At 31.4% G+C, this 14,885-nt stretch overlaps 4 protein-coding genes across 5 annotated transcripts; 2 read left to right on the top strand and 2 right to left on the bottom strand.

Annotated features, from left to right (window-relative positions):
• The first annotated feature begins 1,588 nt into the window (after window positions 1-1,588).
• LOC107187736 (decaprenyl-diphosphate synthase subunit 2) lies at window positions 1,589-3,341 on the top strand. Its single transcript, XM_015575897.1, has 5 exons — window positions 1,589-1,926; window positions 2,218-2,346; window positions 2,414-2,615; window positions 2,690-3,112; window positions 3,186-3,341. Exons 1-5 carry the CDS (start codon window positions 1,589-1,591, stop codon window positions 3,339-3,341), a joined length of 1,248 nt encoding a protein of 415 aa, XP_015431383.1.
• A 538-nt stretch (window positions 3,342-3,879) lies between these two features.
• On the top strand, window positions 3,880-5,543 carry LOC107187750 (trafficking protein particle complex subunit 3). Its single transcript, XM_015575916.1, has 3 exons — window positions 3,880-3,918; window positions 4,109-4,626; window positions 5,480-5,543. The coding sequence occupies exons 1-2, from the start codon at window positions 3,880-3,882 to the stop codon at window positions 4,604-4,606; spliced, it is 537 nt and encodes a 178-aa protein (XP_015431402.1). The 3' UTR covers window positions 4,607-4,626; window positions 5,480-5,543.
• A 2,532-nt stretch (window positions 5,544-8,075) lies between these two features.
• Window positions 8,076-9,405, bottom strand: LOC107187745 (lysM and putative peptidoglycan-binding domain-containing protein 2). Its single transcript, XM_015575909.1, has 5 exons — window positions 9,284-9,405; window positions 8,909-9,187; window positions 8,659-8,805; window positions 8,457-8,584; window positions 8,076-8,319 (listed from the first exon to the last, which is right to left on the bottom strand). The coding sequence occupies exons 2-5, from the start codon at window positions 9,083-9,085 to the stop codon at window positions 8,076-8,078; spliced, it is 696 nt and encodes a 231-aa protein (XP_015431395.1). The 5' UTR covers window positions 9,086-9,187; window positions 9,284-9,405.
• A 689-nt stretch (window positions 9,406-10,094) lies between these two features.
• On the bottom strand, window positions 10,095-14,660 carry LOC107187690 (striatin-3). Of its 2 annotated transcripts, none has more exons than XM_015575839.1 (12): window positions 14,576-14,660; window positions 14,124-14,481; window positions 13,407-13,510; window positions 13,118-13,303; window positions 12,834-13,017; window positions 12,537-12,695; window positions 12,347-12,455; window positions 12,128-12,249; window positions 11,841-12,019; window positions 11,422-11,759; window positions 11,025-11,336; window positions 10,095-10,942 (listed from the first exon to the last, which is right to left on the bottom strand). In XM_015575839.1, the coding sequence occupies exons 2-12, from the start codon at window positions 14,388-14,390 to the stop codon at window positions 10,773-10,775; spliced, it is 2,130 nt and encodes a 709-aa protein (XP_015431325.1). In that variant the 5' UTR covers window positions 14,391-14,481; window positions 14,576-14,660; the 3' UTR covers window positions 10,095-10,772. The 2 variants fall into 2 exon arrangements, with proteins under 2 accessions (XP_015431325.1, XP_015431326.1); XM_015575840.1 differs by having other exon boundaries at window positions 10,905-10,929.
• Window positions 14,661-14,885: the final 225 nt, after the last annotated feature.

Genomic DNA, 14,885 nt, shown 5'->3' with positions numbered 1-14,885 from the left:
AAAGTGAGGAAGCAAGCACAGACCTGCACGGGATGGTACGACCTTGGTACACGGCGTACACGGCTAAGTCAATAAACTGTGTGACGCAACGTTACTAGTGCGTTGGACTGACGGAGAGAACCGATACGCGGCACTCTCTACCGTACTCTCTCGCTCGCACTCCTCCCCCCATAGACCACTGAAATTCCTCTGCACGCGTCAACACCGACGGAGAGCACCGATACCGCGGCTCACTCTACCGCTCTCGCTCGCACGCCGTGACGTCACCCGATTCCCGGAATCCCGCGGCTACGAGATGGCTCATTACGGTAAGACATTCTCGCAAAAAAGTGTTAAAGTTCCATTTATATCATTGTCCTGTAAAAATGTTCATACTTCCAGCAGCATTCATATACCAACCAAAGAATTTACAGAATAAGGAAAACCAATCTAAAGTAATTGTCAGTAGTTCCATACATCTTTATCTCGAATAATTTTCTAAAACATTCAAAGTACTAGACATTCTTACACCTTGAATCTCATATCGATTTCTAAAATAATCCTAGTTCGATGTAATATAGAACGTGGTTTTATGAGATAGATTCGAAGTTCGCAGCCATTAGCTCGGTATTGTCTTCAGTTTACAGTCCTTTACCGATGATAATACCGATTGCCCAGGCCTCACCACGAGGAGGTTGCTGCGAGTGGAGGCCCAAGGCAGATAGATGGAATCACAAGTTCTACATCTAAAAGTAAAAAGTAACATGAATAAAATGTCCATTAACGATGCATTTAGATAAATTGCCTTGTAGTTAAGTGAAAAAATATATACTTTTCCGTTTCATGTTTCATGACTGTCATATTTATCCCTTAACCTTAAACTGAAGCATCGGATATTTTTATTCCCGTCAAATCATATAGATACTCGGAATATGAATGGAAAATATAACACTTCATTTGTGCTAATAATACTCAGAATTCATGCTTTATCGGTAACGTCGGGTATTGACACTAAAATGGTAAGAGGATTACGTAGCCCTATGAACGTGGGATAGAAAAAAGCATTGGATGATAGGTCTATTCTACACCTAGTCAGTGATAGTAGTATATTACTAGGGAAATGAGAATTGTGCTTAAACTTATAAGATATATATAATAGATAATAGATTGCTTGGTCTTACGGCAAACATGGGCAACCAGGTGATCTCCTCTTGATCTCCTCCAATCTCCTCTTTGTTTATGGTAGGGATGAACGATAGTTATCTTCGTAAACTGCATTCTCCTGTTTGTTAATGCCGTTCATGTATTCAGTTTCTTTTTACCTTTTTACTTAAGAAAAAAAGATACTCGCGTTAGCTCTTCGATTAATAAAAAGAATAAAATGTTACATACAAAGGTAGGTATGTAAATAGAGGGTACATACCTTCGAAAAATCATTATGACACAAAGAAATAACATTTCTATTGAAGTTGGACCATACACTTTCTTCAGAAAATAAGGTCAAAAGTGAAAGTTTTGAAACGTCAATCATGTGCGATATACCTGTTGAATGCGTCACTAATGTTAATGTTGAGAGAAAACGAAGTCCACGGGTGTGTACAGTAGAAAAATGTCTACGAACAAAGTTGCCTGTACTTTCCTGAGAAACGGGAGTGTAGCCAGGTTGATTTTATGCAGTGATCACAGAGTATACTGTGAAACACACAGAAATCTGCATGCTTCCACGGAAAATCGATTCCGTTTACAGCAATTCAATAAGGTAGAAGCGAAACTTGCTGGAAATCAGAAGCCAGACTGGAACAGAGCTGTTTCAGAAGCAGAGAAAATTGTTGGATATCCCACATCGTTTCTAAGTTTGCGATGGCTTCTAAGCGATGAAATTGCAAATGTAGCACTCCACCTGAGGAAATTAGTAGGATCTAATCATCCTTTATTGAAAACAGCTAAGTGAGTATAAATGATTATAAATAGGCTGTGAATATTTATAGATTTATAGTAAATGTGAATGCAAAACATAATACAATAAAAGTTTCAATGAAGTTTAATAAACCTTTTATTGTATCTTTAATACAGCCTGGACTCTTAATAGAAATAATAGATTTCTGATTCATCCCTGTGTCTTGAAATAGTCTATAGTAATTTGAATTTCTGTAAAAGATTCGTTTTCTACTTATAAATTTATTATTATTTACATTTGTATGTATCAGTTACTATAGCAGTTGTATTTAATTAATATAGGAGTGTGATCTTTAATGGACGCAATCATATGCAAGCATGGGGTCTTATTGTACTATTGATCTCTAAAGCTGCTGGACATTTAAATGTAGATGACATGGAGGAAGATAAGGCTGCTGGTGTTCTACATAGGTACAACATTAAAATTTATAACAAAATACCAGGAAAAAGACACTGTGTTTACTGAATTGTTTTTTAGTCAGCGAGCACTGGCAGAAGTCACTGAAATGATACGTACTAGTCATCTTGTACATAAAGGATTGATAAATATAGGATCAGGTGCTCATTTAGAAACTTCAGAATTAAATGACATGAATGTTGGTAATAAGATTGCATTATTGAGCGGAGATTATTTACTAGCCAATTCTTGTGCTGAATTAGCAAATCTTCGTAACCAGGAAGTATGAGGAATGAATGCTGTATTTTATTATTTTTTACTACTTACGTTTTATATTATAAATGTAATGTTATTTAGATTGTAGAATTAATGTCAAGTGCAGTAAGAGACTTGGCTGAAGCAGAATTTATAGGACGTAGAGATAGTCAAAATAATCCTTTGCCTTCTGTACCATCCAAAGATTGTACAGATTATGCAGTGGAAGAATGGACTCTAAGAAATGTACTAAGTGCTGGTGCATTACTTGGAAAATCGTGCAAAGGTACATTGAAACTCGCTGGGCACAGCAATGAAATACAGGAACAGGGTTACAACTTTGGAAAACATTTAGCATTAGCTTGGCAAGCTTGTTTGGACTTGGGTCCATTTATTACAAAAGATCAAAGTGTAACATTCAATCTGTGTTCAGCACCAGTTATGTTTCATATAGAACATGACCCATCAATTTTGACTGAAATCGATAGAGGTTTAGACTCTGTAAACAATGTAGATTACACAAAGGTAGATACATTAAATCTTAATTTTTACACAGTATATTCTATGGTGTCTGTAATTGTAAATAATCAACATACAGGTTCGCGAGATTATTTTGATGGGACCAGGTGTTGAATTAACGAAGCAGTTGCAAAAAAGACATTCGCAAAGGGCAATGGAAGTTTTGAGTGTATTTGAAAAGAGTGACGCAAGGACAGCATTATACAATATTATAGCAGCCATGGGAGATTTTTGAATACTAACTTCAACACAAAAAAAGACGTAAAATTGCCCAAAGATCAGTTTAAGGACTCCGTCCTATGTTAAGTTTTCAGTTTCATCATGAATCATACGCAGATATGTAAAATATATACATAAACATATTATGAACAAACTGTTAATAATTTATATCTTCTTCTGTATAATTAAAATGAAGGATTTTGCAATCTTGCTCAAAGATTCTAATGAATTATTTATAAACTATATGATATTATGAAAGTACCAGAGTTGATAAGTTTTGTATTAAATGGTGTTTGAATAAATTTTTATTGATATATTAATTGTGTGATTCACTCATGAAAATAATGCCATATATATAATATATCTATAATTACGTTAGTATCGCAAAAGTACATTAGAATAAACAAATAAAAGTATTATAATAATGATATACAGTCAGTCGTATCGTGAAATGCATGACATACATGTCATACATATATATGTATCAATAGGTATACATATGCATACATACTATACTAAGTACCAAGCCTGGTAGGTGGTCCATATTTGTAAACATGTCACGAGCAGGCACAAAACTCGACTCCAAGAAAGTTGTAAGTACATTATACGTATACATTACAAATATGTGTAATTTAATTAGATGTTAGATCTGTAAATTATGTTGTGTTATTCGATAACTATTAGAAAATGTAATTCGAATGAGAGCAAGGTTATGTTAAATCGTAATATTTGTATAACGGCCTTATTTTATTGCAAATTGTTTAACTAAAATTATAATTTCAGAATTCGGAATTGTTCACATTAACTTATGGTGCACTAGTAGCTCAGTTATTAAAGGATTATGAAAATGTAGAGGATGTCAATAAACAGTTAGAAAGGATGGGCTATAATATGGGAATCCGTTTGATAGAAGATTTCTTAGCACGTACTGGATCAGGTCGATGTTACGATTTCAGAGATACAGCTGAAAAAATACAAACTGGATTCAAAATATTCTTAGGTATTACTCCAACAATTGCGAACTGGAGTGCCGCTGGAGATGAATTTTCTTTATGCTTCGAAGCAAATCCATTGACGGAATTTGTAGAATTACCAGATCACTGTTTAAATCTAAAGTATTGTAATATACTAATTGGAGTTCTAAGAGGAGCTTGTGAAATGGTACAAATGGAGATTGCTTGTTGGTTTGTACAAGATCAACTTAAGAATGATAATGTAAATGAATTGCGTGTTAAGTTCATTAAAAGACTGGAAGATGCCATTCCAGCAGGTGAAGATTAAATAACTTCATTGCATTCAAGGTATACATTATTGTGGTGAACCTAAACTACTTCATTAAGTAGCTTATCGTTATAATTAATAATTGTAATAGTTAAGCTGAGGAAGTGTATGCAAATTATAATTTTTATAGTCTAATCTATTGAAACCACAATTAAATACACATTTTTGTTACATAATCTACTAAGTCAGTGAACTTAGTAGTATAATGTAAAATTTATAAAAGGTCATTAATCTTTTTATTCTATTGTGTTTTGCATATTCATGTCTGGTTTCAATGCGTAAGATCTACAGTGTAGGAATAATATATGTGATACATAAATTGAAAGTAAATCAATTAAAAAAAAGTAAAATCAAACTGCTTACAAACTATTTTTTTGAAAGTGACATATCTTTTATTGCAACATAAAAATTAGTATAGAAATCGTAATAATTTAATTTTGTGACATGCATTTAATTTTAAAATATACAGACTACCTATATGAAATCATTATTTGTTACTTTTTTGTATCATTGTATACACCTATATATATTAACCTTTATGTAGGAATTTGTACAGAGTGTAAATTTTTAATTTGATTTCTGGTTTCACTCAATAAAACAAGATTATTTTCACGGAAAATTACACGTAGCAACGTTGCTTGTAATGGTTGCATGTAATTTATAATAAATTGTATTTAAAAAGTGCATTAAATTTTAGGTTATAATCTATATCACTCGTATTTATTCAGTATGTATTTAGTTCGAGACTGTCATTAATACTATAATTCTTTCTTATATGTGTAAACTTCTTATACATTGTATATATGTATATACGCATCCAATTAATGTATATTTTTTATATAGGTTATGCAATAATGCTATATAATTTTATAGGCAATGGAAGTGAAGTGCAAATATTGTAGGATGAATCTGTCCAACCAAGAACCAATACAGTTATTAACTTCTCACGGTGAAATAAAACAGAATCCTATGCATCTGGGATGTGGTACAAATGGCTTAGATTCTTGTTCATATGTATCAGCTGAAAACATGCCTGAATGGATAAAACAGATTATAATTCAAGTAAAGTGTCCATGAGTATTTACAAATATGCAATTATAAACGGTTCCATGATACAGATATGTTATACTATGAAAAAAATAAATGTTCTTTCAATGAAAATGATATATAAATTCTAAAACTTTTAAGTAATGTCCATATAATGCAATGTGCGTTTGTTACAGGAATCTTGGACAAAGGGTAGACTACATTGTCCCCAATGTAATAATCGTATAGGTTCGTTTAACTTTGTAAATGAATTGAAATGTGATTGCACTGAATTTATAACACCCCCTATTAGGATAACTAACAACAAAGTAGACATTTTACATAATCACGTGCCTACAGTACACAAGAATAATGAAATTTAAAGTTCTGAGTATACAACAACCAAATCATATAACTAAGTAATATAAAGAAACTAAGTGTCTTAATTCTGGTATCCCGATAGGTGTTATATCTATACAACATTAAATAGAAATAATAATTGGTTTTTGTTTATGAGCTCTCTATTTTATTTGGTATTTTATATTCCTCTATGTTCGTATATTTTTACTGCACAAAACGAATATGAAACTTATAAGAAAGACATTAGGTTCAAAACACCTATTCTGACAATAAATACATATAGTAAGCTAAAAATTGTCTTACGACTATAAGTATAGATCATTTCTTTTATATGATATTTAATATATATATATTTATAAATACTATTATAAAAGTTGATTGTATATATTTTATATACTCAACAATTGCTACCTTATGCTACAATACAATTGGAAATCTATATCATACACACAAAAGATTTTCTACTTAATCTATTTACAATTAATTGTTAATGCACAGCATTAAAACTGACTTAAATTAATTGTTATGAATTCATAACAAAGTGTAAAAATAAGTTAGACCAAATTGCGTTGTGTCTAATATAAACTTTAAAGTTCCTTCTCTTTCCTACTTACTTCAAGGTGATTTAGAATAAATTTATCATTTATTTATATTGAACTTAATATTTCAATTCTCTATTGTAGCATGCTGCAGCTGCATTCAAAAATACATAGGTACTATAATGTACGCAATATAACAATAATAAAACAGTTAATGCATAATATCAGTAAGTAACATTCATGACATAACAACGAAAATATATTAAATATAGACAACATTAACAGGTACTGTATTTTCTTGCATAAAATTTTTATTAACGGCAATAACAGTAGATTCATATAATTCAAAATAAAAATAATTACAAGTAATTTAATGTCATCATATATTTATTCTAGAAAACTATATCAACGTTTTCATGAAATTAACCATATATTTAAAAGACTGTTATTAACCTCCGAAATAAAAAAATTATTTTTTAAAATTACAAAAAATTAATTTCCTAAATATTTTAGGATACGATTTATATTAAAATAGTTTGTGCAATGTATATCAATTTTCTAATATATGAAACTCTGTTATGACGACTGTTAACATTGAGTTACAAAATCATTTATCAAAATGTTAACCGAGAACTGAATAGTAATATTAATTGCAATAACCTTTGAAATTTTAATCTTACTTATGAATATTCACATATGAATGTATTAACTTTATATAAAAAACTTGTATAAACATTTTAAGTACTTTAAAGAATCAAGTGGACGAATTTCAATGGTTTTATTACTACCAAGTTGAACAAGGGGTTTATCATTCAAGCTGTATTTATTTTTCTAAATTAGCATTCCACTTTCTCAGGAATAAAATAAATAATATAAAGAAATAATATTAAGAGCATTCTAGTAGGAAGACCAGAAAAAATGGACTCGTATGATAGAATATTAAGATTCGATTATAATTAATATATTAAATTATAGTTCCTATAAGTAAGTTTACAGGATAATTTTGGCAGAAAAAAATTCATTGGATTAGTAGCAATTGATTGTAGCATTTATAAAAAATGTAAGAATATGATGCTGCATATTTTTGTCTATAAAATCAATATTAAACAAAAAGCATTTGCTTTTATAAAAAATAATCTTTCATAGATAACGAAAAAAGACAATGCCAGAATTATTGCAAAATTGATTCGAGTTAAAGGCACATATGGTCCACTAAGAAATATTATTTAAAATATTTCAAAAATATGTTTGGACAATATGAATGCTAGTTGATCCACTGTTGATAGTACTGAGACTACAAGAATAGAAATGGTCAGCATTATTTTTTTTACAAAAACTTTCATTTTGAGGATAAAGTAACACAGACAATTTATAAGAAGAAACGAGTACAACTTACATTAATACTGGATCAACCAATTTTGTACATGAAATAATCTTCTATTATTTCCAATATGCTATTCAGTATCCAATATATTTTTTTTTTCCTTCAAGCTCTTTAATGACTGTCAATTTTGAACATATTACAGTCCAATAACATTCAATTGCTACAATTGGAATATTTCATCTTGTTGTTGTTGAAGTCTTTGCAATGATGTTTTCACTTTTCTACCCTGAGTCATTACTACAGCAGTTGGAAAGTTATGCATATCACTAGAAGACGATGGTCTTAATGGCTCTGAAGTAGATGACGATATTGTATGTGTATTTGAAGTCATAGGAAACGAGTTACGTAATTTAGTAGGCACTCTATGTCGCTGTACATAGATATCAGTATCCTCGGTGCAAAATCTAAAGTGCAATGTAGAAAGTACAATGGATTAACAAATTTGTTTGTTATATTTATTTATTTATTTTTATTGTTATGTCTTATCTATTCATTCATATAAATGTATTCTATATCCATTAATTATTGATAAACAACTTACTCACTATTCCCCTGAGTATGTTTCACTTTTCTCTTAGCATTGGCTATCGAAGAATCCATTTTAGCTAAAAAATCGTTCACTGAACTATCATCATCTATAGACGATGATATCGAAGATGGACTAGAAACCTGAAAAAATATATCTTATTTTTGCATAAGATAAATCAATATTTTGGTATTAATTTATTGAAAAGGATATTTACACTTTGAATAGCATTATGCTCATTTTCATTGGTATCATCAATAGATAATGACCATGGGTTTTCTGAATTAAGAGGAATAAGTAAATGCTCCCTTAAGAATAAACTATCAGAAGCCCATAATCTATTGACCCTTCTTATTTGTTCAGTCTACGAGAACAAAAGGAAAAGAAACATATATGAATCAATTATATTTTTTATCCTTATATGTATATAAAACAGCAATATATATAATAGAATAATGAATTCATACTGTAACTCCATATTTTAGAGCAATTCCTTGAAGAGTGTCAGTCGCTGATACAGCATGCTTTATCAAGTTTTCAGTTCGTGTAACATGTTTGGCTGTGCTGCCGTATTTCTTTAATATCTTCCCGGTGTCTCTTATGCACATTCGTTCGTCCATTTCTCTCGCGCCATTTCGTTCCATTCTTAATTCGTAAAATAGCGTGGGCGCCTAAGAAGGGCAACAAACATCACCCTTTGGTAATCATGAAATCGAGATTCAACTTAAACTTCATAACCATATAGCCTGATGAACATAATAAAGAAATCACCACATATCTCGTTCACGTCTAATTAATAAATATTATTGTTGCCGTCCTTTGCTTAAAGAAACGGTACGTACATTCTCAAAATACGAGGAATCCACAATATTAATCGAAAGTGAACTATAGTATCATCAATGAATTGTAACCACTTTCTAAAATACACGTATATTTAAAGTATTCAAGAAACATAGGCTATATTTTAATCTATATTTCTTGTAACGATTCTGTTTTATAATCTGATAAGTCTAGTCACGAGAGAGAATTTTTGTTACGATCTCACACTGCGAACGTCTGCACAGCTGATCAGCATCAATCAGCATGATCCTAGTTTATAGATGTTCTTTAACCTGAATGATAGTGCCAGTCTCGTTTTGATTGGACAGTCAAAGGGCGTTACACACAGAACACACTACGATAATATTTGAACAGAAATATATGTTTTAAAGGAATTTTGAGAATGTAATACGAATTAATTTAACACGATATAAAGATTTTTAATATTGTTTAAACCTTTTATAGTCAAAATATAATGCATGTGTTTTTATATATTTTCGTAACTGTACAAGGCAAATAATGAGTCGCTTTCTTTATTGCTCAATCCCATTACATAACGTAAGTCGTGTAAAAAAAACACGGTAGATACTGTTAAGAAAATACGACAAATGATACCTTTATACACGGACCTAATTATAAAGTAAATATTTACAGATTTGATACTATTTAGATTCTTTTTATACTTTTGTTCATTGCACATATACGTTAGAGGAAAAAAATAATAAAAATGGAATTAAATTTTAATAAAAACATGTTAATTATAGTACGTTACACAGTTCATCTATTTTTAAATACAATATATTACAGAGAAACACACAGTTATAATTTACTGTTATTAATATTATGTCTTACATTATATTTAACTTATGGTTATTATTATTGTTGTTGTTGCTGCTTTTCCAGTTGTTACTATATGCCGACCTCGATAAATATATGCGGTAGCATAAAAATTATATAATGGGAGACTAATTGATGTATTTTATTTTAGGACAAGTTTTATCCTCGCGTAGTACGTATTAATCTCCAGTAGCTGTGCAACAGTAACTGTAATATTGGTAATAAATAGTTAACATAGGGATAAATATTATGCTACTGCGGCAGTGTGCTTCCTGGATTCTGGGTAGGGGTATTTCCTTGGTCTAATTATCAGAACTATGTTAACTAGTATTCTACAAGACAGACCCCTTCCGCTATTCCAAATTATGTGGCTACTTAATAAAGATTTCATCAGTAAGCAGCATTTTGCATTCGAATTTTTTTTTACTGTTCCTTTCAGAAATTGTAACGGATAAGGGTTATGTGCAAATGTCAATATTTCTCATAAACATTATCATATCTAATATGCCTGATTTGATTCTTCTAAAGTGGTACTTCAAAAGGTAGAGCAATATAAGTTACAACAAAATTGGAAGTGTAACACGTACAGGTTAAACTATCTAGAAAGAATGAGTACAAAATCTTTTCCGTCTGATGCAATGTCGATAGTAGAAATGGTGTACCTTAATTTACATCTCACACATACACTTTCGCAAGAGCATCGGCTCCTGCACTTGCTATAAAAGGTCGCGATGGATGAAATGCTACGTCTAAAATACTTTCGTCAAACTTCTTACGATGTGCTGTTATCTCTTGAACACATGTCTTATTATCCATATTCCATAATCTTATACTGCAATCGTGACCTGAAAGCAAAACCGTTTTTAAATATTTAACAATGTATCGATAGTCATGGTTCGTTTTGTTACACTTTACACAATCACTCACTTCCTGAAAGTAGATATAAACCGTGAGGATCTACAGCAAGACTAGTAACTGCATCCAAATGAGCAACCATGGCGTGAGCAAGAGTAGCCGATCGATGATCATAAAATCGAATGTGTCGATCCTCGTGTGCAGCGACAACTAATGGTAATGTTGGATGAGCGACAACACGATTCACCCCCTTTGTTTCATTGGCTTCGAGGCGAGCTACACTCTCTCCAGTTTCTGTATCAAATACCACGCAAGCTCCCTCATAAGCTACGACTAATTTATGCGACTCATCTCTTATGAAATCTACTGAAGTTGGTATGCCGTCTGTAAGGAAATACGTGTGCATATAATTTTTGTAAAATATGATTCTTTTATGAAAACAATAATGGTCTTAATAAAAATCACTCACCTTGCTCAGAGACGTATGTATGAAGAAGTGGAGAGTTGCTATTTGGACTCCATAATTTTACAGTCCCATCAGAACTGATCGATAACAATTGCGATCGTGGTTGATACATACTTAAACCCCAAACTGAGTTTGTGTGTCCCTTTAAAGTTTGAGTAAGGACACTTGGTTCATAGGAATCATATGGATCTATGTTAGCTGATGGAAGTGTCCAACAATGAATCATACCGTCCAAACCACCGCTGAAACATTGATTACCAGTGCTACACATAGCTAAACATAGAACTGGACCAGTATGTGATCTGAATGTATATAACGGTTCCACGTCTAATGAAGCTGATCTGAAAGCGAAAGAATAAGATATAGAAATTTTCTGAATGTTATTAGAAAGTGAAATTATTATCGAACATTAAGTAATATACTTCTTTGCGGGTAAAGTCTTATGAAGGTTCCATAGCTTTAGAGTATGATCATCACTTGCAGTTATAAGAACAGCTTCTGTGGGATGGAAGACAAGAGCTCGAACAGCATCAAAATGAGATCGTAACGTATATTTTGCGTTCCATGTTTTTCTGAAGGTTTCCTTTGTAGTAGTTACCATCTAGATAAAGAAGTATCTGATATTAATACTTGATGACAAATGTAAGAAACTTCTGTCACACATATTTCTGTAGGGTAAACTGATAGGAACGTAAGCAATGCAACTCACATCGTATGATGTTTCTGCTTCATTATTAACACACAATAGTTCTAATTCACCCAATTCCAAGTTGGAATCTCCTTCTTTATTTGGACATCTTAAGTCTGGTTGTAAACCTTTATGAAATGCTTCTGTAAGTTTTATCATTTTTGTTTTATTAGTTTTGATAATACATGTATTCAATACTGACATAATGTCAATATTGATTTAAATCATTTGTATATATACCTAAATAAACAGGACCTGGTGGTGACTCTTCGATTTCTGTGAGAAGGTTTAATTCATTTAATACTTCTTCTGCTTCTGCATCAACATCATCTGTTAAGAGCATAGATGTCTGAAATTGAAAATAATAAGGAGTCTATTGGAAGTAGTTAGTACTTAGCAAAGATCAATACAATAAGTACATGTTCATTACTTTATTTGGCTTGGGTTCAATGTTCGTATCGAAAGTATCATCTTCTACATCTCCTTCTTCTTCTTCCATATCCATACCGGTATGAGCCAAGAATTCAAAATTCGCCATAACAGCTGCTTCAGTATCTAATATCATTGATTCCGTTATAGAAGATGGGTTCTGCTGGCATAAAAATATCTTACTGTTCGTGGAACTAGATTTACATAATCACTCGAAACAATTTCGTAGTTAAATTAAGAATATTTAACAAAATACAATGTACAATAAATTAACATACAAGAGCTTATTTACTCTTACCCTTTTCCCTGAAAGTCTGCGACTATTATTTTCAGTTGCTTGTTTATTTGATGGTTCATTACCATTTAATGCAGGAGTATTCATATCTTCAGAGTCTGTATTATTATTTAAACCAAGTAAAGATCTTACTCTGTTTGATCGTACATCTATTATTGTATCAGTGTAACCAATCTCTTGTAAATATCTGAAGTAAGGATTATAGGTGAATTGGTACCAACAGTGTACATACATAGTATTAATTATTATATAAACATAAACATTTCTAAATGATGTATTTTACTTACTGTCTTAAAATTTGACGACCTTGTCTCCAACTGATATTGCTGACAGAAGTGAATGGAGCTTCTCCATCACCATCTCCTCCAACTTCAGAGTTAGCACAAGTACTACTACCTTCTTCATAAACAGGAGGCTTCATATCTCCCTGAATTACCAAATCAGTTCCATATTTTAGCTTGTGATACCTTGCTCTGTAAAAATGATTAGAATACATGTACATTATACACATTTAAATAGAAAATATGTAATAAGATCAACATTTCTTTAAGAACTACTGTTCAAGAAACGTCTTACCGTTCTTGTTTAAGTGCATATTCTAACATTTTTATTCTTCTTACTAAATCATTTTTTAACTTCTCCTGTCCTTTTCTCTCACCTTGTAAAAAAGCTATCCTAGCCTGTGAATAAATAATTCTTCAATTATTGCTAATACGAATTTTAGATTAAAATATTCTATATATGTAAATACATAAAAATATATTCATATCTTTTTTTATATTCTATTGGAAAAAAATCATTTATTCTGAACCTAACATAATTTACAATACAATGCTTATACAAATATAATATATATTCAAGAATAATAATATGTACAGTATTAAATTTTATATAAGAGGACAATTATATAGTTTCATGTGGATTAAGTTTTTTCAAAAATTGATTCAAGCATATAACACACACAATTTACAGTTATATACTAAGATATAATAATTAATTTGATTGGAATAATACAATTTGGTATAATTATACAATGACAGTTAACATGCCAAATTTTAGTAGCTACAAGATTATAATAGAAGAGATGATTCCATGAAAGTGTTTTAATTTGGTATTTAATAAAAGCATGATTAGACATATTCATTAATTGTATTACAATATTTCATGGTTTAAAATTGATTGTTTTTACAATGTTTCCGTCACATGACAGGTGAAGTGACAATAAGAAGGAAATGGACAGAAGAGACAAAACGGACGACTATCGAAGGTTTCTAAAAGAGATCGAAATTATACCTGAAATTCTGCTCTGTCAACTTCCCATTGCGATCTTTCAAGTTCAAAGCGAGCCCATTCATGCTGAATAAAGTGTAGAATACCAGGCATAGAGTATTGTGGTCTTTGATCCTTGGCATCGCCATTGCTACCGTTGTCACTGCCCTGTTGTTTATTGTTTGTCAGTGAAACATTCGCACCGCTAGACACTTGTCCATTATGGTTTTGAGATGTAGAACTGGAGTTATCCTCCATCGTGGAACCACAAAACTGGCTCGGTACCTTCATTTCATGACACGGCAGCCATTACAACAACTTTTCTTTCCTCTGGAGCCCAAAGAGTGCTCTCCCGTCGGATAATGTATTTCGATCGAGTTCACTAAAAGAAGTAATTAATACGCATGCGGGCGTATTAGATTCCAATGAGACCGATAGTATTTTGTAGAAAACTTTATCCTTCGTTATCCGTTTACCAGAAAATTTTATGAACTCCGTTCAACGTTTTCGAAATAGCAGACAAGTATTATCCTCTTCTCGCATATCTCCAGAATCGTACTCGCTTCCACCATTCTCGCAGAGTGTATTCAGGTGTATTCTATCTGGGCCTTATACCGGCTTTCTATGAATTATGAATACATCTGGTTTTCTTCGAAATTATTACAAAATAAATGCCTATTAATAATTTACGATATGCTTTGTTGGCATTACATCACTGAAAAATATCAAAGTAAATTTTGTTATTTTCTCTAATACTGTAATTCTAACTTCATTACATCGCATTAA

The sequence above is a fragment of the Dufourea novaeangliae genome, unplaced genomic scaffold, assembly GCF_001272555.1.
Source record: "Dufourea novaeangliae isolate 0120121106 unplaced genomic scaffold, ASM127255v1 scaffold101, whole genome shotgun sequence".
NCBI classification, from domain to species: domain Eukaryota; kingdom Metazoa; phylum Arthropoda; class Insecta; order Hymenoptera; family Halictidae; genus Dufourea; species Dufourea novaeangliae.
This window is presented reverse-complemented; position numbering and strand designations above follow the sequence as displayed.